Source organism: Penaeus chinensis, chromosome 22 (assembly GCF_019202785.1).
Source record: "Penaeus chinensis breed Huanghai No. 1 chromosome 22, ASM1920278v2, whole genome shotgun sequence".
Lineage (NCBI taxonomy): Eukaryota > Metazoa > Arthropoda > Malacostraca > Decapoda > Penaeidae > Penaeus > Penaeus chinensis.
The window spans coordinates 4,194,444-4,216,943 of NC_061840.1; the positions used below are offsets into that span (position 1 = coordinate 4,194,444).

General features: G+C 36.3%; 3 protein-coding genes across 8 annotated transcripts in view; 2 read left to right on the plus strand and 1 right to left on the minus strand.

The window, feature by feature from the left end:
* Positions 1-4,679, plus strand: part of LOC125036870 (synaptic vesicle glycoprotein 2B-like) — a 37,596-nt gene extending 32,917 nt beyond the window's left edge. For all 6 annotated transcript variants that reach the window (XM_047629782.1, XM_047629781.1, XM_047629778.1 and 3 more), the window contains 4 exons: positions 91-277; positions 623-782; positions 949-1,076; positions 1,970-4,679. In XM_047629782.1, coding sequence (XP_047485738.1) covers positions 91-277; positions 623-782; positions 949-1,076; positions 1,970-2,025 — 531 coding nt within the window. In that variant the 3' untranslated portion in view covers positions 2,026-4,679. The remainder of the gene's footprint in view (positions 1-90; positions 278-622; positions 783-948; positions 1,077-1,969) is intronic.
* Positions 4,680-7,340: 2,661 nt separating this feature from the next.
* On the minus strand, positions 7,341-17,917 carry LOC125037054. The gene is made up of 7 exons (XM_047630025.1): positions 17,581-17,917; positions 15,090-15,200; positions 14,443-14,585; positions 14,132-14,214; positions 13,830-13,998; positions 12,683-12,862; positions 7,341-12,159 (listed from the first exon to the last, which is right to left on the minus strand). Exons 2-7 carry the CDS (start codon positions 15,188-15,190, stop codon positions 11,858-11,860), a joined length of 978 nt encoding a protein of 325 aa, XP_047485981.1. The 5' UTR covers positions 15,191-15,200; positions 17,581-17,917; the 3' UTR covers positions 7,341-11,857.
* Positions 17,918-18,340: 423 nt separating this feature from the next.
* Positions 18,341-22,500, plus strand: part of LOC125036835 (tyrosine-protein kinase CSK-like) — a gene marked incomplete in the record, with an annotated part of 124,308 nt that continues 120,148 nt past the window's right edge. The window contains 1 exon segment of the mRNA XM_047629704.1: positions 18,341-18,807.

The window sequence follows — 22,500 nt, forward strand, 5'->3', positions numbered from 1 at the left end:
CAAAACATGTTGGGTCAACATACTGAATAACACAGTTTCAAGATCAGAGAAGACTCAGCCTATGTGCTTATATTCTATCTCTTTTCGCAGGTAAGCGTTTGCGACCTGACAGACTTCAAGGGGAATGATACAGTGCAAATGTCGAATTGCAATTCAGGGGACGAGATTGTGGATCCACAAGCACTTGTAAATACACTGATAACAGCTGTGGCACCACTACCAAGCAATCTCTGGACCATTTTCTATATGGATAGACTTGGCAGGAAATTTTTCCTTGGTTAGTTAAAGCAGTGTTTGTTTTTTCTCATTGGGGTTGATTTTCAGTTTGGAATTGATAGTGATGTGTGCAAGGGAAGATGTAAGTGGTTGTTGCACTTTTGTTTGTGGATGCAGTTGTTCTGTGAAGTATAAAAAAAAAAAATTAAAATTTTAGTTTGGAAATTAATAAATGTTGAATTTTGAAGACGTTCAAATGATTTAGATTAGGGGTTCAGTCTGAGAATATTGTTGATAGAGATTAATAAACTTCATTGATCTTCATGACCATATGAAATATAAAATATGTAGTGGACACAATACTTATTTATAGGCATATTTCTTAATATACTTTCTATATTTTCAGTGCTCAGCATGGTGTTGTCGGGGGGATCAGCCTTCGGCATATACTTCGTAAAAACTGCAACAGATAACCTCATTCTCAGCTGTGTTTTCGGTGCAGTTTCAACAATGGGTTTTAATGCTCTAGACTGCCTCGGAGCAGAACTTTTCCCGACACATCTACGGTATGTTGCTGTTTAATCACTTTCATTTATATCCATGGATATTTTAATATGGCATAATTTACATGAATATTTGTGCATGTATTTGCTGGATTATTTATTCTTATAAATGTGCTATAAATATTGTTTGTCATTACCTCAGTTATGCGTTAATATATGTCGCTTACAGATCAACTGCATTGGCAGTCACCTTGCTGGCTGCTCGCCTTGGAGCAATAGCAGGGAATTTGGTGTTTGGCAGTTTAATTGATGTGTATTGTGCAGTACCAATGTTTATGGTTGCATGCCTTTTGATTGGTAAGTATAGGAGGGAATGTTACCAAAATAATGTAATGGAAGATATCAGTACCACACAAACATTTTTAGAATGTACATGTTTTTACTCATAGTACTTGCACAGTAGATCTCATTTCAGAAAAAGAATCATGTTGAGTATGGGAAATTCATTAGATTGGGCATTATGGTAATTTTGCCCCTCTATCTTTGATTACATCACTAATCAATTTTTTTCAATATCTATAATGATATTTTCATTATCATTATTTTTTACATATTTATCATCTTTATTATCACTGTCATTGTTATTAGCAGCATCATTATTAAAATTGCTAATATATTTTTACCATTATTTAAATGGTATAGTGGTATTATCACCATAATATCATTATCAGTTTTAATATGATTTAGTCAAAAATAGTGTCCATTAACCTTTTTCAGTGATTTCTACCTGTGGTAATTATTTGTTAAATGCTGTACTCCTTACATGGTCACCTGTTTAGTTTTTCAAATTATTTTTTCTGAAATCTAACATTTCTAGCAAACAGGAAGTGGATGTGTGTTATTTCCCGTTTACTTTGAGAGAGGGTAAGAAGGGGTAAATAAGATTAAACTCCAGTATGAAGCCTCTACTTACAGTACAGATATAGTATCTGTACTGTAATTTGAAATTGATCCAAGCTGAGGCTAATGAGCTATAATTCTGTGCTGACTAGTGGGCGTGATCTTTATGCTTAGACTGCTGTCCATCCTTCATTAAATCTCATCTGGCTTAAGCTGATCTTTCCATTTAGTTTAAATATCACTAATTAATGACTAATTAATACATTTTAAATCAGTGTGTTATATAGACACACTGTTAACATTCATAACTTTTTTACTTGCTTATTTTATGATGTATATTTTTTTTCCAGCTGGAGGTGTTGTGGGTCTTCTGCTTCCAAATACAACAAGAATGGCATTGACGTAATTCCAGTTGATGGAAAGTATCTTCTAAAGATGAAGAATTTTTTTTCTTCTCTTTTTTATGGCTAAATGTACTATGAGAATTTTTAATTAGAGCATTTTTGTTCATCAGAGGTGCAATTGACCTTCTGAAGTGGGAACTGCTTAAAATGCACATTCCAATACTTATGTTTTACTTTTTTCTTGCAACATCACTCAGGTATTTGATACTTTGATACTATACTTGCATTTATATACATGTGAAACCCACAGAATCACAAGCTACTTTCTACCATAAGTAATAAGTCAATAAAAACATGTCAAACATCTTTTTACTTCCAAAATGCCAAAACTTTGAAAGCATGGCAGATACCCCCTAGTTTTATTTTATATGTATATGAAAACATTCATTTGAAGATACAAACACTTGCATCTAAAAAGAAATATATAAATAACTAGACAATAAAATTTTAAAACCAAAGTCCATTAACACGTGTCATGCGCAGTCAGACCTGTGCAAGTTGTACATGAAAAATAGATGTTTGCTTGTTTGGTTCTGAGTAACTTACGTTTCCCCTATTTAGAGAGTGAGGTAAGTGTGTGTTTCTTGTGCATCTAATTTTTCACTCGAGCTGTTGACTGTGCAATGTTTAGTGTGTGGCTCAGTATTGTGTAGGGAAATCCTATCGTCAGTGAGTTAACTCTAATCAGATGATGCCCAACAGCAGCAAGTACTCATCTAAGTAGTCACATTTTACTTCCCCTCCGCAAAGATAAACTTTATATTGTATGCCATACCTTTCACTACTTGGCTTCTGATTTTATAAGTAGATCCACAAAATATACATAAAAATCATGAATCAGCAGATGGCCATGATGTATAATTCACTTGTAAGCACAGTCAAATGAGAATGTGTATCTTGACTGATAGATAAAGAATGGTGCACTGCCTTCCGGAACCACTGAAAGGGGAGGGGAGGAAGGGTTGATGTCACTGGGCTTGGTCCCCATAACAGCTTATTCATATGACTCCGTCTTTTATAGTCAGTAACACCAGAAAATTTATTTTAGTAAAGTTGGGCAAGTATAAGTATTCATTATGAATAGTGTACACTGTGATAAGTGGAAAAAGATATGAATGAGAATGAATAGCTTCAGAGTCCAAGAGATGTGATTGGCAGGTTTTGACAATATCTTCGTCAGAGATGCTTATTTCATGAAGATATGATTTAAATGTGTCATGCATTCCTTGTACTGTGAAGATATTCATTCTCATTCATACCTTTTTTTAAACAAGTATTCATTAGTTCAGGTCCATGCATGGGTGATTGATTTGGCTTGTGGTAGTTCACTCAAGACCTCATCCTGATGATTAGAACATGATTTAATATAATATTACCCATTACCTTTCATCTGCCTTACTTATTATGACATGATATCACACCATTTGTATATAGTATTTGTTTTACTTGTAATATCTCTTTTTAAATCTTTCTAATAAGTATATTTTCTCAAGCCAAATTGTTTTTACATCACATTTAGATTTACAATGCTGTTTCAATTATTTATATATGAATATAAGTTTTGAAGAAAGTGACTGAATCCATGAGTTACCCATGGCCTGGCTGTACTGTCAGTGGCCCTCCTGCCCGCCATTGATAGTGATCTAAGGTGACATATGACACACTTTGTAATTGGCCTACCAGTACAACAGTCCATATGCTCTAGTTGGAAAGTACAGTGTGGACATCATGCAGCTCATATATGCTGCTACTGACACCACATTAAACAATGACAGTTTCTTGCACTGTGCAGAGACCATTAGATGCAATTGACTTACTCTACAGATGAAACAGACTTTGGAATATATAGTATTATATGTTTCCAAGTGTGATGGAAAGTATTTTGTGATTCTTCATACACTTTAATTGCTTTCATAACAAGTACACTTTGCTTGCTCACATGTATGATTACACTTTACTTGCTGTCTCATACAAATGCACCATAACATCTGATAGTCTATATACTTGCTTGTTAAACCAGATATTAAAAAAATAAAGAAAAAAATATTTTTGTGAAACTGAGCATATATTTATATTTTACTGTAAGTTGTTTTATAGAAATTCTAAGGGACAGACTTTGTATTATTTTATAAAGCCAAATATTTTAAAGCATTTAAGGTTGTATAAGTCCGTCATCTCTAATCCAGCATGGTGCTGAAGCATGCCTAGTGAATGAAAATACCAAATCACACAAGGATTACCTCTAAGCAGTAGATGGTTGAAGTTTTCAACCCTCAGTGTCTTTCAAAACAAGAAGTTTTTCTTGTAATTATATTGGCTGTGTTAACTGAATTGCAGGTAGCTAGATTAGAGGTGGCAGATGTGTAATAAAATGTCACTAATGTTTGAAGAAGTAATCTATAATTTTTTTAAAGATTAAATCCACATATATATATTTTACTAGAGACCTCAAAATACACTTGAGTATTTAATGAATTTGTTAAATGTACTTAGAAAGTAATCAGTCAGTGACATTGAGGTAATGTTGTGGGAGATATAATTAGGATGCTAAAGTTCATATATATCCATACTGAATATGTATATAAATTTGTATATGTATATGTATATATCTTCTTATTTTAGTATGTGAATTGTGCAATTATAAAATGTAATGAACTGTAATTTTTTTATTTCCCAAAATTATTCCTCATGATGGCCCCTTCTTGATGAGTAAGCAAAAACATTTTTTTTTTTTTCTGTGACCACACTTTATATCGTCATCCTCAGATTTGTGGTGTATAGAGCAAAAGATGAAAGACACTTACTTGTTATCTTTTTGATTCTTTACAACAAAGTTTTGAGTCATACTTTTTTTCATACCATGTTCATGGGAAATTCTGAACTTTTTAGTATGTAAACAAAAATATTTCTTTGTGAATTTTAGTTGTTATGGATACTAGTATGTTCATATACATTTTTCTGTTATTCATAGAGAGTCTATTAACCCACTCAGCATGGATGGCAAGAATACATGCCATGTCCACTGTAATATAAGTTTATTTATTGTATTTACACATAGATGGCTTAGTCACCAAGGAGTCATTTCTTAATCTTACCTGTCTCACCTCTTTACCCTTTTCCTTGACTTTTGGAAAGCTTTTTTTGTATTATTTCATTGTCCAAGATTTTCCTAACAATTTAATAATCATAATATCAGTAACAATAATAACAGTATTGATATCAATTGTATTAATAAGAAAAACACTTTCCTGTCAATTCAAGGAATGGGGAAATCACGATCGGTCACTAGGGCCTACTGATAGACTTCTTGCTGGGTGAAGCCATCTGTAACAAAATTCACAAAAACTACACGGGACAGAACATAAATTCATGGTGGTTGGGTTAAGATGGGCAGACATACCTTAATATAATGTAAGGACTACAAATAATATGGAATCACAATTATCATTTTTAACAATCACATATTACATTATTATTGTTAACCCATTGACAACACAGTATTCCATGATGAGAATAGGTTAGAATTCCAGATAATGCATATTCCTTCCATGACAATGGAGAACTGTATTGTTCCAAAGATGCTACTTCCTAGGCAACAGTAGTCTAAAGTTAGTCTTAACCATTATTTTTCATTTTTCACTAATATTCTTAACCCCATACCGACAGGCCATGCACTGTGGGATCATAACAAACCGCTTGGTCTGTGGAGTGTGGCTGTATGCCGTGGTGATGTGCCAAAGCGCTACGAGCTGGGGGTTCGGCTTGATGTAGGGAACTCCCACACTCAAAGTCGGCTTGTTGCCATTAATCTCCAGAGTGTAGAGTTTTTAAAAATTTTCTTCACTCATCAGTAAGGGGTTAGAAGACAAGAATTTGCTTGTTCAGAATCAAAACATTCTTCTGATTTTTATCTTGTGCTGGCAACCTTGATACAAATCATTGCAGTGGCAATTGTGCTCCAATAATTTCCCAATACCTTTGGATCAACATTAAATTTTCTACTCCAGAGTTATTCATGTCAGTCAGTCAAAGTGTTATTGATAGAGCTGAGAGTATACTTTTTACCCACCTTTTAGTTGACAAGCTGCTCCTTGATGACAAAAAAGGCAATGCAACACTACACTGTACTAAACTTTATAATGAAGTTATGTATATAAAATTTTTAGGGGAAATATATGTTCAGTTAGAATGGTCACCACATATAAACAAAAGCTCATTCAAGACATAACAATCCAAATCAATGTGGTACTTTTCCAGAAGAATAGTGCTTTATAATGGTGCCATTCAGTAGATATAGATTAGTAGTGTAAGTGTTACGACCAATAGAATGTAGATGGTTAATCCACTTGGGTGTCATTGGTTGCAGCAAGAGCATTCTTCTTACCCATTTTCACGCAACAAGATGTGGGTTCCTTACCAACCAACTCAACACTGCACTGTTTCAAAAGGATAATACTTTACCTTATTTCTAAAATTTGGAGTAGCTGCTTAGGAATTATGCTAGCCAGCTACAAGGTTGAGATCCTGACCTCTAATTTTTTTTAATATTAAAAATCATTGATAAGTGGGCATTATCACAACTGATCAAAAACTATGTAATAGCAACAGATTTCTTTATATATATTCAAATTTTAACCTCCTTTTCCCTTCCAGATATTTAAGTCCCAAACACCAATGCCCCACCCCCAGCATTATTTTTTTTCCAACTCCGACAACACTCATGGTAGCACACATTAGATTTTCCACAGTTATGCTAGGGCAGTGCTGTTGCACATAAAAAGAAACACCAGTGAAGTGGCTAATAAACCAATGACACTAATTTAATGTTGTTCATATTCATTACTTAAACATTATCTTCAAATTATTATAGGCTGACCTGACTTCACCAGATTGTCCTATTCCCTTAATACATTATCTTTGGGGACAGGTGAGTGACCATTTGAATTTGCAATATACATTTCTGTAACTGACATATTTTGTGCTTAACCCATTCACATCTGGATGATGTCTTATCAAGTCATGGCAGACTATCTCCTCTCAACAGAACAGCATCTCATCATACGAGCTCGAACTTGCTCAAAGTTGGGCATGCAAAATAAAGGAACTAGGAGCACCCATCATCACTAGGTTATACAAAAGAAAAGGGCAAGGGCAAACTCTAGTTGCAGAATTTCTCAATAATGTAAACTAAACTTAGCATAAAATTTCATTTCCGGTAATTTTTTAAAGTAAAATCCTTAATCAAGTCTTTAATCTGTAAATACCAAACAAAATGTTAGTATTATCTCATATATTGGAAAGGATAATAAAAATTATATAAAGTTTCATATCATGTATTGGTAACTCAATAATTCAGCTTACAAAGTAAATATTTGCAAAGCAAAGTCACCGCACTTGTGGAACTACTTCCAACGAGACGGAAAAGTCAACCCAACTTTCTAACTACAAAAAAGAAAAAAGAAAAAAAAAAGGAAAAAAAAAAAGAAAAGAAAAAAGCCTGCATTGAAATTTACCAACACAATTAAGAAGCCATTTTTCAAGTCACTATTAAAAACCTCAACAATATATATATAAACGTATAAGCAGCATCGGGTAAAATCACTTCGTTTGAGAAGCGCAAGTAAGATCAAGCAGTAATAAATGTATAAGCAAAATTATAACTACTTGCAATTTATCCTACTTGTCACATAAAAAGAGACAGATCAGATAAAAATAAAATATGGCAGACTTTTAAATAAAATAACGTACCTGTAAATGATATTGGCACCCAAGAGGGAAAATGAGTCTCAATGACGGTAATGTATTGTATTGCATCATCAAAAGAACCTGTGGAACTCGTGGAGGGGATATCCATTTGTGGATGAAATTGATCACCTGTCTAAGTTTTCTTTTTTCTTTGAAATTATGTCCTGACAATTTTTGCCATATTAAGAAATCAAAAGGGAGAATGGGTAGAGAAAGAAGGAGGGTGGTAAGAAGAAAGAAGGGAGGGAGATTAATAGAAAGAAAGAAGAAAGAGGAAGAAAATTCACAAATGGCTTGCAAATAAGATGCTGAAACTTACTCTTTTCTGCACTTTTCTTTCCTTTTTCCATTAACAAAATTATTTTTCAGGATATGTGTTTCTATCTATGTAGATATATTAAATAAATTCATATTTTCAGCAAAATAGTAAATCCACCAATCTAACATATCAAAATTGGGCAAGCTACAAACCTTTTATAACAATACATTTCAATTTTCATTTCGTTATTATTGCCAGTTGCCACAAATGAAGATAACTTAATAAAGTTAATCATTTCTGAAATCAGAATTTATAGGTTACAAACCCAAGATAAACACCCCTACAAACCAGTACATAACAACACATGATAACCTTTACATTACGATTGTCACCACCTCGGCACAGTTTTGATATTTAACAACCATTTGAATAAACAACTTGCATCAAATAAGGTTGTCAATATGTGCTTGAATTACGCATATACTCTAACCACTTATGATCCTTGGCCTGATAAGTGGTCGAACACAGCAACAATGTCTTAGGTATGTCTTAATCATACTTTTGTGACAACATTAATAGTGGCTCTTGTTAAAACAGTGATATTGGCTTTTACTGAAAATTGTGCAACTATTACATTATTAATTTTTTTTTGTTATTTCTTTTCTTTTTATTCAACCAAACTCTGCCTGAAATTTTGGTATCACAATACAGGCAAACTGGATGGTAGCGAGACCACCTCAGCTGTCCCAAATAAATATAATTATTTTTTCTATTCTTTTAGTTATTATTCTTATATTCTCATATAAACAGATTCCAGTGACTTTTTTTTATGAATACTGATATAGAAGTATACAATATAGGAACCATGACAGTTAGTATTATCTAATATTTAACTTTCTTTTGTTTTGTTTTACAGTATACAAACTTAATATTATGAGTTCCTGATTTCTTTTTAACGCTTGACCTGTCACTGTGAGGCTTCTTTGTCCTTCCAATGATTTACTCAAAATCAAATTTACACGTATATGCTCCTATGAATTTTAAAATGTAACAGCAAATGGGCCTGATGATTTTCAACACTACTAAAAACTAAGTAAATTTTTTCCTCTTCAGACAACTTGTTTTTAGTCATGCAATAACAATACATGCTTTGCTTTCATAATTACTATAAATAATATATACCTCTAAAAATCTATACTCTATATGGGATAATATAGTAGAATTCACCATTACATACTAACATGCAAGAGCCAAATAAAAGCCAATTATGGAAGACAATAATCATATAACAGTCAAACCTTCCAAATATTTCATGACTCCTTAATCCAAGAACTGATACAGCTCCCAAGCATTTCACAATATGGTTTGAATTCTACCATTACACCATTATGAAATATTCATATCTAAAACAATATATTGACCAGTTGAAACAAAAGTATATAGTATGTTGCTTTCATCTCAATAAATTAATGTTTTTTTTTTCTTTTTTCCATTATCACAATGAAGTGAATGGTTCTACAATAACTACAAATCTAAATCACACATATAAACCCAATATATAAACTGCATCTACCCAGTCTACATCATGCCCAAACTACAGGAGCTTTTCTTTAACAATCTACTGTGCTGCTAACTCGGTTCACACCTACAGAAACACGAGTGTTGGAGCACTTCACAAAAATGCTAACTAGTCTTCTGTGTTGTACATCTCAATAAATCTGCATAAGTATATATTCAAATACCTTTTTTTCTTTATCTATTAAGAAAAATGGATCATACATTCACTTACATAAAAATTTTGTCTAAAGGTTAAGGAAATTTTTAGCATGGGTTCAGACATATTATCCTCAACGACAACAAAAAATAATGGAATAAAAACAAGCTAATAAGTCCAACAGAATAAAAGAACGCAGACAAATGCAGATTTATTGGTGATGCATGGCAGAAGGACACAAGCTCATTGAAATAGATCTATTCATTAAGATTTCAGCACCTAGATTAAAGGCCGCATTTCAAAGGAAATTAGCACCTATACATGTCCCATAAATTGTTATTATTCTGTTTTTCAATATATGCCTTTTTAATGATCCTTAAAAGTAGTCACAACCAGTAAGCTATATTTCATTGAAATTTTCAACCTGTTTTGAATATGGACATGTAGTATGACCCTCTGTTATATATTAAATATTTAAATTTCCCACTTTAAAAATTCCTAACTTTTTATCCTGGCTGTATTATATAATGGCCTTGATATTTATTGTCCTTATGTTTTTCTTGCCAAAAAAACAAATAAAAATAAATAGCAGACACCAAATATCTATATAAAAAAATCTACTACATAATGTCCTTACATCATTCATTCTTTTGCATTATGATGATCTCAGTGTTTTATAAATCAGGCACTAACAGCAATTCCATGAAGAAAAAATATTTGGTGCATTAGCACTCTGACAATGAAATAACATGACTACTATTTGCATACTCCTTAGACTTTCCACTATGTATGGATATAAGACTGGTTACAACATCCCTAAATATCATACAGTCACCTTGAAATACCTTTCTAAATCCCTTGTCAGACACCAAGGATGGCCCCCTCAGGAGACACCACACTCCCGTACAGCCTATTCTAATAAATAATCATGCAATCCTTCCTATAAATATATATGACTTGTAATACCTAAAGAAGATGCCCATCACCCTATTCCTCAAGTACAACCATGCTGTTCCCAGCTTTCCTAAAATCACACATTTATCACCAGCTGATGTCATTCCAATTAACTTTAGAATTATTTGTTTTAAAAAAGTAACAGCAAGACAATTAACATGAACAAAGCAAATGTATAAAGCAATTAACGTTCATAATTAAGCAATTTATTGCAAATTTGTACCATGGTCAGAATGACCACCCTGTTCACAATAAAAAAAGGGTGAAAACAGAAAGAGTAGAAAAAAGAAAAGAAATGATAACAAAAGACAATTTGCAATTTGTACCATGACCTATATCAGCCATATCTACCCTGAGTTACTCTAAGCAGCCTTCTGGGAACATCGTTCTCACATACAAAGTATTCATTTCACCCCACTATTTGGAGGATGTAAAATCCAACCCTTCTTTTCAAAAATAAAATATTTGTAAATTAAACGATACAGTTCATGATGATATATATTACTGCTGAACCTTCCTAAACCATCCAAACCCATAAGTCACATAAATACAATTAGACCCCAAAAGAAAAGAGGTGCAATGGTGTAGGTGACAGCCGGAGCTGAAATAAGATAACAATGCCAAACCAAGTATACGCTCACTATTGCCAGACCAACACTCCTATTAGCAATTTCTTTGGCTCTCACTTCTAAACTTTATAAAAGGAGAATATCCATGAAATAATTACCTTAGCTTTTGCATAGGCCAGCTCATGATGTATACATCTACACCACAGCACATTATCTGTGTAAACTCATGCATGCATACTATTACATTCTATTACCATGCAAATGATACCAAGAAATGAAGGTGTATACTAACATACAAATTTCTTTCTCTTCCTCTCTATTGCCAATGCATACATTTCTTTCATTCAAATGACTTATTGTGTTAAAGAACTCAAATGCATTATAAAAAGTCTGATATACTTTTTCCCTAAGATTGATTCTGAAAGACTCTTTGATAAAATTTTCAAAATCTTTTAAATCCTACCATGTATAAATACCATTTGACTCATTGCTTGTAAACTTTTAAACTTGAATAAATAATAGCTAGTCCAAAGTTTTTTTGTTTTTTTTTATAAAGCCTTCCACCAACATTTTAAGCAGAATTCAGCTGTCTTCTAAGATGTATCACATGGTTCAGACTCCTGCTGCTGATCAGCCTCAGATTTCTGCTGAGAGACCTGCTGCTGCTCCTGCTGTGTGTTGGACTGTTCCATGGGTTGGTCTGCTTGCTCCATTGGCTGCTGGGCCTCCTCCATAGGTACAGGGGGCTGTGAGAGAGCCCCAGCCCCATGCAGTGCCCCGCGCATCATCAGAGAACCCAACATGAGGGTCACTGTGCCAGACACTTCCCCATCTTCATCCAGTGTCCATAGTGTGTCTCGCAGCTCTGGGTACACCTGAATGAACTTCAGCAGTACTGGAATGAAGAGGAAATATGAGGAAATATGAACTTCAATGTAGTGCAATGACAAAAATAATATATCACAATGCAATAAGAAAAAAGTATTTTTTCCTTGCTCTATGCACATGAGCAGTATTCCATACCTAATTATTTCCCCTCCAGAAAATCAATGATGGCCACTAACCAAGGACCTTGCTAAAATATTACATTTTTTCCCAAGCAAACACAAATATCTGTAACCCATAACTTCTCAATAGTGGAAAAAAATAAACAGAATAAAATATCAAACAGCAATTAAATAATTATATTGAGAAGGAAAAGAACAATACTGAAAACAAATAAAGGAAAAAGAAAAAACAACAATAAAATTCATCCCAATTAATAGTAATGAAAAGAACAAGTAATATTGCTAATAAAACACTATCATTACAAAAAAAAAAAAAAAAAAAAAAAAAAAAAAAAAAAAAAAAAACAGAAACAGAAACAAACACAGAAACTTGTACATAGTAAATGAACATTCTACTCCACTGGCCCTGACCTTTGCACATGCTGAGGGAAACTGGATGAGAGAGTCCTAGGTGCTCGCCAGGTGGGATCTCAGATGTCAAGGTGCGCAGAAGTTCTAGCGAGTGACCCTGCCTCCGAGCACATTCGCGGACATACATGGTGTCCAGGGTGTCGCATGCATACACGTCCTCTCCACCCCATATGCTTGTGCCTGTATGGGGGATTCACAGTTGAAATGACTCTTCCAGTCTTCATTTGTGCAGGTGTCAATGCAACTCATATTTGAAATCTTGGGAATATGTATATATCTGTATGTATATGTATATCTATCTATCTATCTATCTATCTATATGTATATATATACATATATCTAACTATCTATCTATCTGTATGTATATGTATATCTATCTATCTATCTATCTATCTATATGTATATATATACATATATCTAACTATCTATCTATCTATATATATGTATATGTATAAAATATATATGTATATATGTGTGTGTGTGTGTGTGTGTGTGTGTGTGTGTGTGTGTGTGTGTGTGTGTGTGTGTGTGTGTGTGTGTGTGTGTGTGTGTGTGTTTGTGTGTGTGTGTGTGTGTGTGTGTGTGTGTGTGTGTGTGTGTGTGTGTGTGTGTGTGTGTGTGTGTGTGTGTGTGTGTGTGTCTATATATATATATATATATATATATATATATATATATATATATATATATGAAAGACGGAATAATGCAATGCTGCACTGATATCAATAAACAACAAACCTCCCTGACCAGGACTCGAACCCAGGTCACTCCAGGTATGAAACTGGAGGCCCAGTACTAAACCAATCAAACCACATGACCCGCTAAATAGAGTGTGCAACTAGGACCTCACTAGCTCCATACACATTACCTATCTACTCATACCAGAGTAATGATAGCGAAGTTTTACACACACTCCCCGTGAGCACTTGGTGGAAAATGATTTAGCACTTGGTGGAAATTGATTTAGCAATTCAAATCCAAAGTCAGATGTACTGAGGTATATTCATGAAAGATGGAATAATGCAATGCTGCATTGATATCGATAAATAACAACCCTCCCTGACCAGGCCTCGAACCCAGGTCACTCAGGGTATGAAACTGGAGGGTCAGTACTATATACACATATATATCATAAATATAAACTGACCTTTCCTTTTGATAGAGCACATGCCAGATGGCCTGTGATCATGCCACAGGAGGTATGTAGGGTCATTCAAGGGGCAGCACCCATAAGGCACTTCTGCTTCAGCTTCTCGTGCTGTGTAGTCAAGCTGTGTTAGCACCAGCACCAGCAACCGCTCTCCTAAGCATGTTGTCTGAGAGATAAGTCAAGTTTTATTCTTTAGATTTTTTGTTTTTTTTAAGAAAATCCAACCTATTCCATACAACAAATTCATTTTCAATCAAATCACTGTGAGAGGCCAAAGTAATCTCCTTTTCTCAACTTACCCGTACCCATCCTGCCTTCGAGGACGTGATGTTCAGAACTCTCTCCAGGGGATGCCAATCACCCATGAGCCATATGTACTTATCTGTGTCAGATCCAATAAAAATTTCCAGAAAATAATGACTGGTTGTCACAATCAGTACTGTCTGTCATGACTATAACACAGAACATAATATGATAAGAAGCTAAAATTGAAATCATAATAATCTATAATCTAAAAAATCTACAAACAAATAGAGAAAAATACTGCATAATCAATAACAGACCTTACGGATCAAAGAGAAAAAAAAAGAAAAAGAAGGAAAAAATCTACCTTCACTACTGTCCGTGTACACGAGGATTCCCTTCTCTTCTTCGTGGGAGGCCTCTTCATTTTCCGCACAAAGCTCGGGGAAGAAGCACTCTCCCGGCACAGCTACAGCCAGGTCAAGGGCCGTTATCTCCTCAGGTGTCTGCCTGTAGGGTAAGTCAAAGTTTTCTGATTTGAACAGACTAAAATGCAAAATGGATTCATGTTTTACTTTTTTGTAAAATAATATTTCTATATGTATGGTTTGGTTTCTAAAGCTAAATTTAACTTCATAATTCTAAATTCCTGTTGTAAAAATTATAACTCTGATGAAAGAGCATATTGATTAATATCCTATTCACTGGGAATTATTTCGCTTTTTTACACTACATAAAATTCCTTCAAAATTTGAGCCAATAAAAAGACTATCAGTAGTAGCTCAATCCAGCTAATGTGCTAACATTGTATACTATTTTTCTTTGATTATTATATATTATAGATGGGAAAATCAACTGTTCCCTAGACTCTATTATTCTATTATTCTTAAAGAGCATATAAATTCCTTGCATTATTTTCATTAATCAACATTAATATTAAATTGAAGTAAACTAATAATGCAAAAATATCAGTAGCATAATCCTTTCTATACTACTATAAGTATCATCACTCACTGTGGCCCAGCATGACTGTGCGTCTCCAGCCATATTGCTATGTTGGTGATGCTGTCGTGAATTTCAGCGTCTGTAGGGAGTGTGAGAGACTGTCCACTCATCTTGGAATTCCTGTTACAAAAGAAACAGAAAAGTGATGCAACATTTTGAAAAAAAATTGGCAGAAGAGTTAGTAATATAAATTTCTATTTTTTTTTCTGATATAGAGGATTTCTGCTTAATTCTTTCAATTCTGATTAATATTCTGTGGTAAATAACTCAATTCATAACATGAAAAAAAGGAGAAAAAGGAAATAACAATTATTCCTATTGGACAGAAATGAATATTATAATCCATCCTACCTAATCAAGTTTCCAACTGCATCTTATCAAAATTCTCATTATCATTTTAGTAAAAATATTAACTGACCATTCTGATGCACAGTTTCAACAATTCTGATATCCTGACAGTTTTATATCTGGATAAAATTTTTACTGAATTGAACTAAATATGACATAATACATAATCTTATGAGAAATATCTACTTAGATGAAGATAATGAAATCAAAATATAATAGTAGCTAAAAATAAATAAATAGTCTACTAATAAATAATAGGAAAACATAATACAAGCTTTATAAAAATAAAAAAAATAAAAAATTATTTAAGAAGCTACCAAAGCTGCCTATTTGTTTTCCTAACATATCTACATATGTTAAAAGAAGAAAGAAAAAATTAAAGGAAAGTGATAAAGATGATAAAGAAACTGCTAAAAGAAAAAAAAATCAAAAGGGAAAAGAAATAAAACTAAATAAAATAGCAAAAAGGGCAAAGCAGAGGGAAAGATGTTTAAAATAAACAAAGAATGAGCAAAAGAAAAAGAAAAAAAAGAAAAGTAAAAAAAAAGAAAAAAGAAAATAGACAGGAACTCAACATCATCCCTGCAACCACAAATGACAGCTCACATCAGCTTTTGTTGCAGGGGAATTACAGCTTATAGAAAAAGAATCCTGCATAATTCTCAATTTCCTTTAAAGGCTACAATCACACAACACATCACAAATTTACCCAGTTTACAAACTGCTCACTCCAAATCCTTCACATAATTCCAACAAACACCATTCTTGCTATCTGTGTGACTTTATTAGCACTTTACATCAGCCTCTTTTCAAATACCTTCTGTCTATTGCTTTACCATAAAAAATATACATACAGACAATTTTTTTCAAATGCATTTTTACACAGATTTTCACATCTAAAGAACATACTACCACGTCCTAGAATAAATCATAAATGCTTTATATACTGATTTTTTTTTCATAAACATCTAGTGGCTTGATCCTGTTCCCTGAAATATTAATATGGTGAACTTCTGCAACAGCACTCTGGCATGTACTCACAGTCACGCATGGACGGTCTCTGGCTTAAATCCTTAGTCGGTGTATTACTTTACATATGATTTAAGTACCAGTTAAATATTATCTTTTCTTGGCAGCAATAAATGCTTAGGTGGACTGAAATACCATACTTTAAATATGAAACTCTGAATATCATACTTATAAAATAAACTAAGAAATATTTCAGAAAATTATCAAATGTCCACTAGTTAAAAAATATATACCCTGTTAATATAGAGAAACTACAGTGAATTAAAAGTTACATGTACAAAACAGATAAGCTATGAAAAAAAAATTGATAAACATAAATAATGTTCTTGAAATATTTATATCTAAAATATTATAAAAATATTGCATTCACAAGAAAATATTCTGCAGCCTTTCAAAGAGTATAGTAAAATGAATTCCAAGGAATGTCCCTAAACTATTCAGACACTGCACTTTTCAAAATTATTTTGTTTCGGATCTAACCTGGGGTTCATTTCCGCACGGTTACAACTTCTTGCGTTGGGCATATTCGCAAGGAAAATCTTAACCATATCATATTAAACTAGAGAGCCACATCACATAAGGAACTAGGATATACCAATAAAAGAATATTAACAACCTAACTCTCTTTACATCCCCAAACTAACTTCTATGAAGACATAAAAAATATACAGAGAGAATTGGGAGTACATACAGAATGTGAAATATTTCACAAAAGAGAGAATTCTATCTCTATTCAGATATCTATAGAATAATAACACTGAAACTTATATATTCCTATTCTCCTGAAAGGAAGAGAAATGATCAGAAACCATGACAAATAGTCATAAACTAAGAGATATGATCTAAAACTATAAGAAATTACCAGATACCAAAAGGAAATTACTAGAATCCAAGATGGACACTCACTGGACATGGTCACTGCCTACGAGCAAGGGAGAGAGGGGGAAAGAGAGGGAAGTGGAGACACGGACCAAAACCTTTCCAGAAGAAGAATCACAATCCCTTTTCCTCTTTCTCTCCTTTTCTTTTTCTCGTATCTTCCTTTCCTCCTTCTCGAGTCTCCCCTCCCTTTCATCCTCTCACCAAGTTCGCATGTCTAAATCCTCTACCGAAAGCGACCTACCTTCAAAGCAACTTCCCTCTGGAGCTTGTAAATCCTCGGCAAACGTCTTGGAAGAGGAGGAAGGAGTGTAAAAGACGAGTGAGTAAGTGAGTCTGGTGAGTCTGTTCTGCTCCAGTGCACCCGAGGATCGCCGCCGCCGCTTCTTCATGCTGCCCTGATTATGACCCCCCGGTTACGCTTCACGGCTCATGGACGACTTATTTCCTTCGTTTTCCCTTATTTCTAGCTTGTGTCCCTTGTTTCCGGGGAGTCCAGGGATTTTGTACGGGGCAAAAGCAGTAACTGTGTGAGATTCAAGGGATTTTACGTTTGTTTACATCGAGTTTGTTTACTACGAGTCTCCTTGACAGCTGATTGTTCCAACAATTTTCTCGGCGGATGGGATTTTATTTTCGATTATTACACATTAATATTAATTTTTGAAAAACTAATTTATATATGAAAATAGAAAAAATGAAATTATATGAGTTTTTATTAAAATGTTAATGTTTTATATATAAACAAATAATATTTTGAAAGAATGTAAGAAGTTTCCCACGAATTAAAGCAAAAGTCAAATGAGAGTCTTAAATCTCCTCATATTTATTTTCTCACTAAATTCAAGTAAGAAATAATACCCATTTTGATGCCCATTTAGTAGACTTTGTATATATATGAAGTAAACTATACAATCAAAAACAATTATCTGTCGATTTTATGGGAGGTAAGAGTGTGTGGGTGAAGGAAAACCCTTCATCGTAGAGGCAGTGTTTATCGTGATATCGTCGCGAGTGGACGTACGCGCCCCCCTCCGCTCGCCCCCTTCAGTAAAGTGTTTTTGTGGATTTCTCTCTTTATTATCCAAGTCCTTAATATCCAAGAATTGATGCAGGTGCGTAGGTCCTAATTAGACCTATCGCTCTCCTCGGGGGGATAAAAAGGACGGCGCCACGGATAAGACGTGTTAACAAGAACAACACAGATGTTTTTGTAAGTTAGAAAGTTTAGAAAGAAAACCTTCTTATTTCCAGGCCAAGTTTTATTTGTTTTTATTTTTTTGTCGAAAGTGCCGGATGATTCAATAAATTACTTTGCTCCTGTCTTTCAACTCGCGGAGGAAGAGGGAAGAGGAGAAATTAATAAAAAAAGGAAGAGAGAAAACCGGGAGAAGGAGAGATACAAGAACACAAAATATATCCCGAGGAAAGAAAGAAGTCATTAAAATATCCTTACCGAGCAACGTTTAAGGTAAGACGAAATACATTAATGTATTTATTAGTTTATAATTTATTAAACAAAAATAAGAACAGTGAGGTAGGCCTATAACCAATTTGAATAATATGGGGGGAGGGGAGGGGAGGAGGAGAGAGGAAAATCATAACACAAACAGAAGGACAAGAATGCCATTATTTCTGGTAGGTCTGTCGTATTTTTTCCGAATATCTTTCCCTGTAAGATTTGCCATATTTACTTATTTTGGGGGGGAGTTTCTTAGCAACGCCTTCCTCTTCGTTTGGGGGTCATTTTATAGGTGGAGGAGGGGGTGGGGGGATATCTAGTCTGTGGCAGGTGGAAAGCCCAAAACAAACAAGGCTTTTACATGTCTCTTATTTGTTTTGAAGGCCCTTGGCTTCCGGTTTGCCAGCGGGTGTCGTTGAGGAGTGCCTGTAGGAGTAGGTTGTGATTGCGAGGGTGGGGTTGACAGGCAAACGGAGGAATTCTAGAAGGCTAGAAAGACCATTCGCCGAGAAAGAGTAGCGTGGGGATGCCAGGGAAAGTCAGAGCGAAAGAAATAAAGGCAGGAAGGAGGCGGAGAGGGGGGAAAGAGAGGCTGAACGTGGGCGTACGGGAGTCATGTCATAACATGGAGTAAGAGGTAAGAGCGGGAGAGGTTCGGGGGCGGGGGACCCGGACGGGGGGGAGGGACAGCGCAACCACCCAGGGGGACCCCCGGGTGGCAAGCGCGTGTTGGTAGGCAGTTGTTGTTGTCCCAGTTGATACAGCTGCAATCTGCATGATGACGAGCGGACGTGAGGCTGGATAGCAACCTCTCATTGATTCCGGAGTCGAAGGACGTGAGGTTGTCAGTTTTAATGTGTCAGGAGAGAGAGAGAGAGAGAGAGAGAGAGAGAGAGAGAGAGAGAGAGAGAGAGAGAGAGAGAGAGAGAGAGAGAGAGAGAGAGAGAGAGAGAGAGAGAGATGGGGGGGGGGGGGGTCACAGAGCGAGTGAATGAATTGTAGACGCCCTTACACTGACACGTGTGGTGCTGATGTAGATATTATTTTATTTTGTTTATTGTTCAGATCGTTAAGGCTGTTGATGCTGCGGGCTCATTTTTTCCCTTGGTGTTCTTTTTCGTTTTCTCTTCGGTTGCCACTTTGTCTTTATCATCTTTTTTTCCTTCTTTTCTTCATCATGACCATCTTCTTGTCGCTCTTTTTCCTTATCCCTCTCCTTTCCATTCTTTCTTCCCTTCCTCAGTCTTTATCCATCTCCTTTCATCCTCCTTACTTCTCCTCCTCTTCTCCTCTGGTGTTCCCCTCCCCATCTCCCCCCTTCCCTCCTTTGCCCTTCCTCCCCCTTCCCTCTCCACCCTCTTTTCCCCCTCCCATCTCCTTTCCCCTCTCCCCCTCCCATCTCCTTTCCCCTCTCCCTCCTCCTTTCACCCTTCCTCCCCCTTTCCCCCTCCCTCCTCCCCCTTCCCTCTTTTCCCCCTCCCCTTCCCTCTTTTCCCCCTCCCCTTCCCTCTTTTCCCCCCTCCCCCTTCCCTCTTTTCCCCCTCCCCTCCTTCCTCCTCCTTCCCCTCCTCTTACCCCCTTTTCGCCTTTCCTCCTTTTCCCCTCACTCCTCCTTTCTCCCCCTCCCTCCTCAGTTCCATCATCATCACCATCATCACCACCACCATCATCACCACCACCACCACCATCATCATCATCATCATCATCATCATCATCACCATCACCATCATGATCACCACCATCATCATCATCAACATCATCATCACTATCATCTTCATCAACATCATCACCGCCATCACCACCACCATCACCATCATCACCATCACCATCGTCGTCATCATCATCATCATCACCATCGTCGTCATCATCATCACAATCAGTCATCGTCAATAATCTTCATAACATCATCACCATCATCGTCATCATCATCACCATCATCATCATCATCACCATCATCATCACCATCATCACCATCATCACCATCATCATCATCATCGTCATCATCACAATCAGTCATCGTCAATAATCTTCATAACATCATCATCGTCATCGTCATCATCACCATCATCATCACCCTCACCATCATCATCACCATCATCGTCATCATCACCATCATCATCACCCTCACCATCATCATCATCATCGTCATCATCATCACAATCAGTCATCGTCAATAATCTTCATAACATCATCATCATCATCACCATCATCACCACCATCATCATCATCACAATCAGTCATCGTCAATAATCTTCATAACATCATCACCACCACCATCATCGTCATCATCATCATCATCATCATCATCACCATCACCATCATCACAATCAGTCATCGTCAATAATCTTCATAACATCATCATCATCATCATCACCATTGCGACCCTCATGGTGACTGACGTTTTAGAATGCAGAGGCAGAGGAGGCACCCAGCCCAGGTCGAGTCCCTAGGGCGGGATGCTGCTGCTGCTGCCGCGCCCCCTGGCCTCCAGTGCGTGCGTTTGTGCGGAGTTTGTGTGTGTGTGTGTGTGTGTGTGTGTGTGTGTGTGTGTGTATGTGTGTGTGTGTGGGGGGGGGGTGGAGCGTGTTAGGGAATTTGTGGGTAGGGGGAAGGGAATGTGTTTGTGATGGGGGTGGGGGGTGGGGGATCTGGGGGAAGTGGGGAGTGTGTTTGTGTCCTTCGCCGTGATTGTTCTTTTTGTGAAATGAATGATCTATTGTTACGTTTTTCGGAAGTCATTGTTTCCGCTGTGGGACATTATCGTTGTTTGTGTTACGTTTTATGCGAAAATTACTTCTTTGACGATGGTTATTGTTAGTAATAGAACTGCAACCACCTTTATCATCATTATTGTTAACCTATGATTGCTTTAAATGAAAGATAATTCCCCATTTCCTATCAATTTTAATAGAAATCGTACAGACACGCATAATTATTAAACGCACTAAGGATTGATAAACTAGACCTATGCTCACGTAATAGTCTAGTCATATACCCCCCAACCTCCCAAAGTTCACTTCACCCGTAGGCCTATCTGAGGAATTTGGCCGCGCCAGCTAGGGACTCCCCTCCCCCTTCCTCCTTCCCCTTCCTCCTTCCCCCATGTCCAAACGAAAACTTAAAAAATCCCACGATTGTCACTCTCTCCCCGCCGGGAGGTGTCATTCCCTGCATTATGTAACATGCAACACTCAAAGCGGTATTCGGGTCGGCTAGGGGGATGGGGTGGGGGTGGGAGGGAGGGAAGGAAGGTAGGATGTAGGGAATGAAGGGGGGAGGGGGGAGAGGGCGAGTAGGAAAGGAGGAAGAGGAGAAGTACATATCTCTTTCTTTCTCTCGCTCCTTTCCTCCCTTCCTCATTTCTTCAGTCCCCTCCTCTCGATCTCCCCCACCACCCCAATGCTCTCTCACTCCACCTCGCCATCCCCTCTTTCTATTTCTCTCTCTTTCTATTTCTCCCCCCCCCCCTCTCTCTCTCTCTCTCTCTCTCTCTCTCTCTCTCTCTCTCTCTCTCTCTCTCTCTCTCTCTCTCTCTCTCTCTCTCTCTCTCTCATTCTCTCTCTCCCTCTCCCTCCCTCCCCCTCCCTCCTCTCCCCCCTCCCTCCCTCCCTCCCTCCCTCCCTCCCTCCCTCCTACATTTCCTCAATCCCCTCCTCTCGATCTCCCCCAATTCTTTCTCTCTCTACCTCGCCCTTCCCTCTT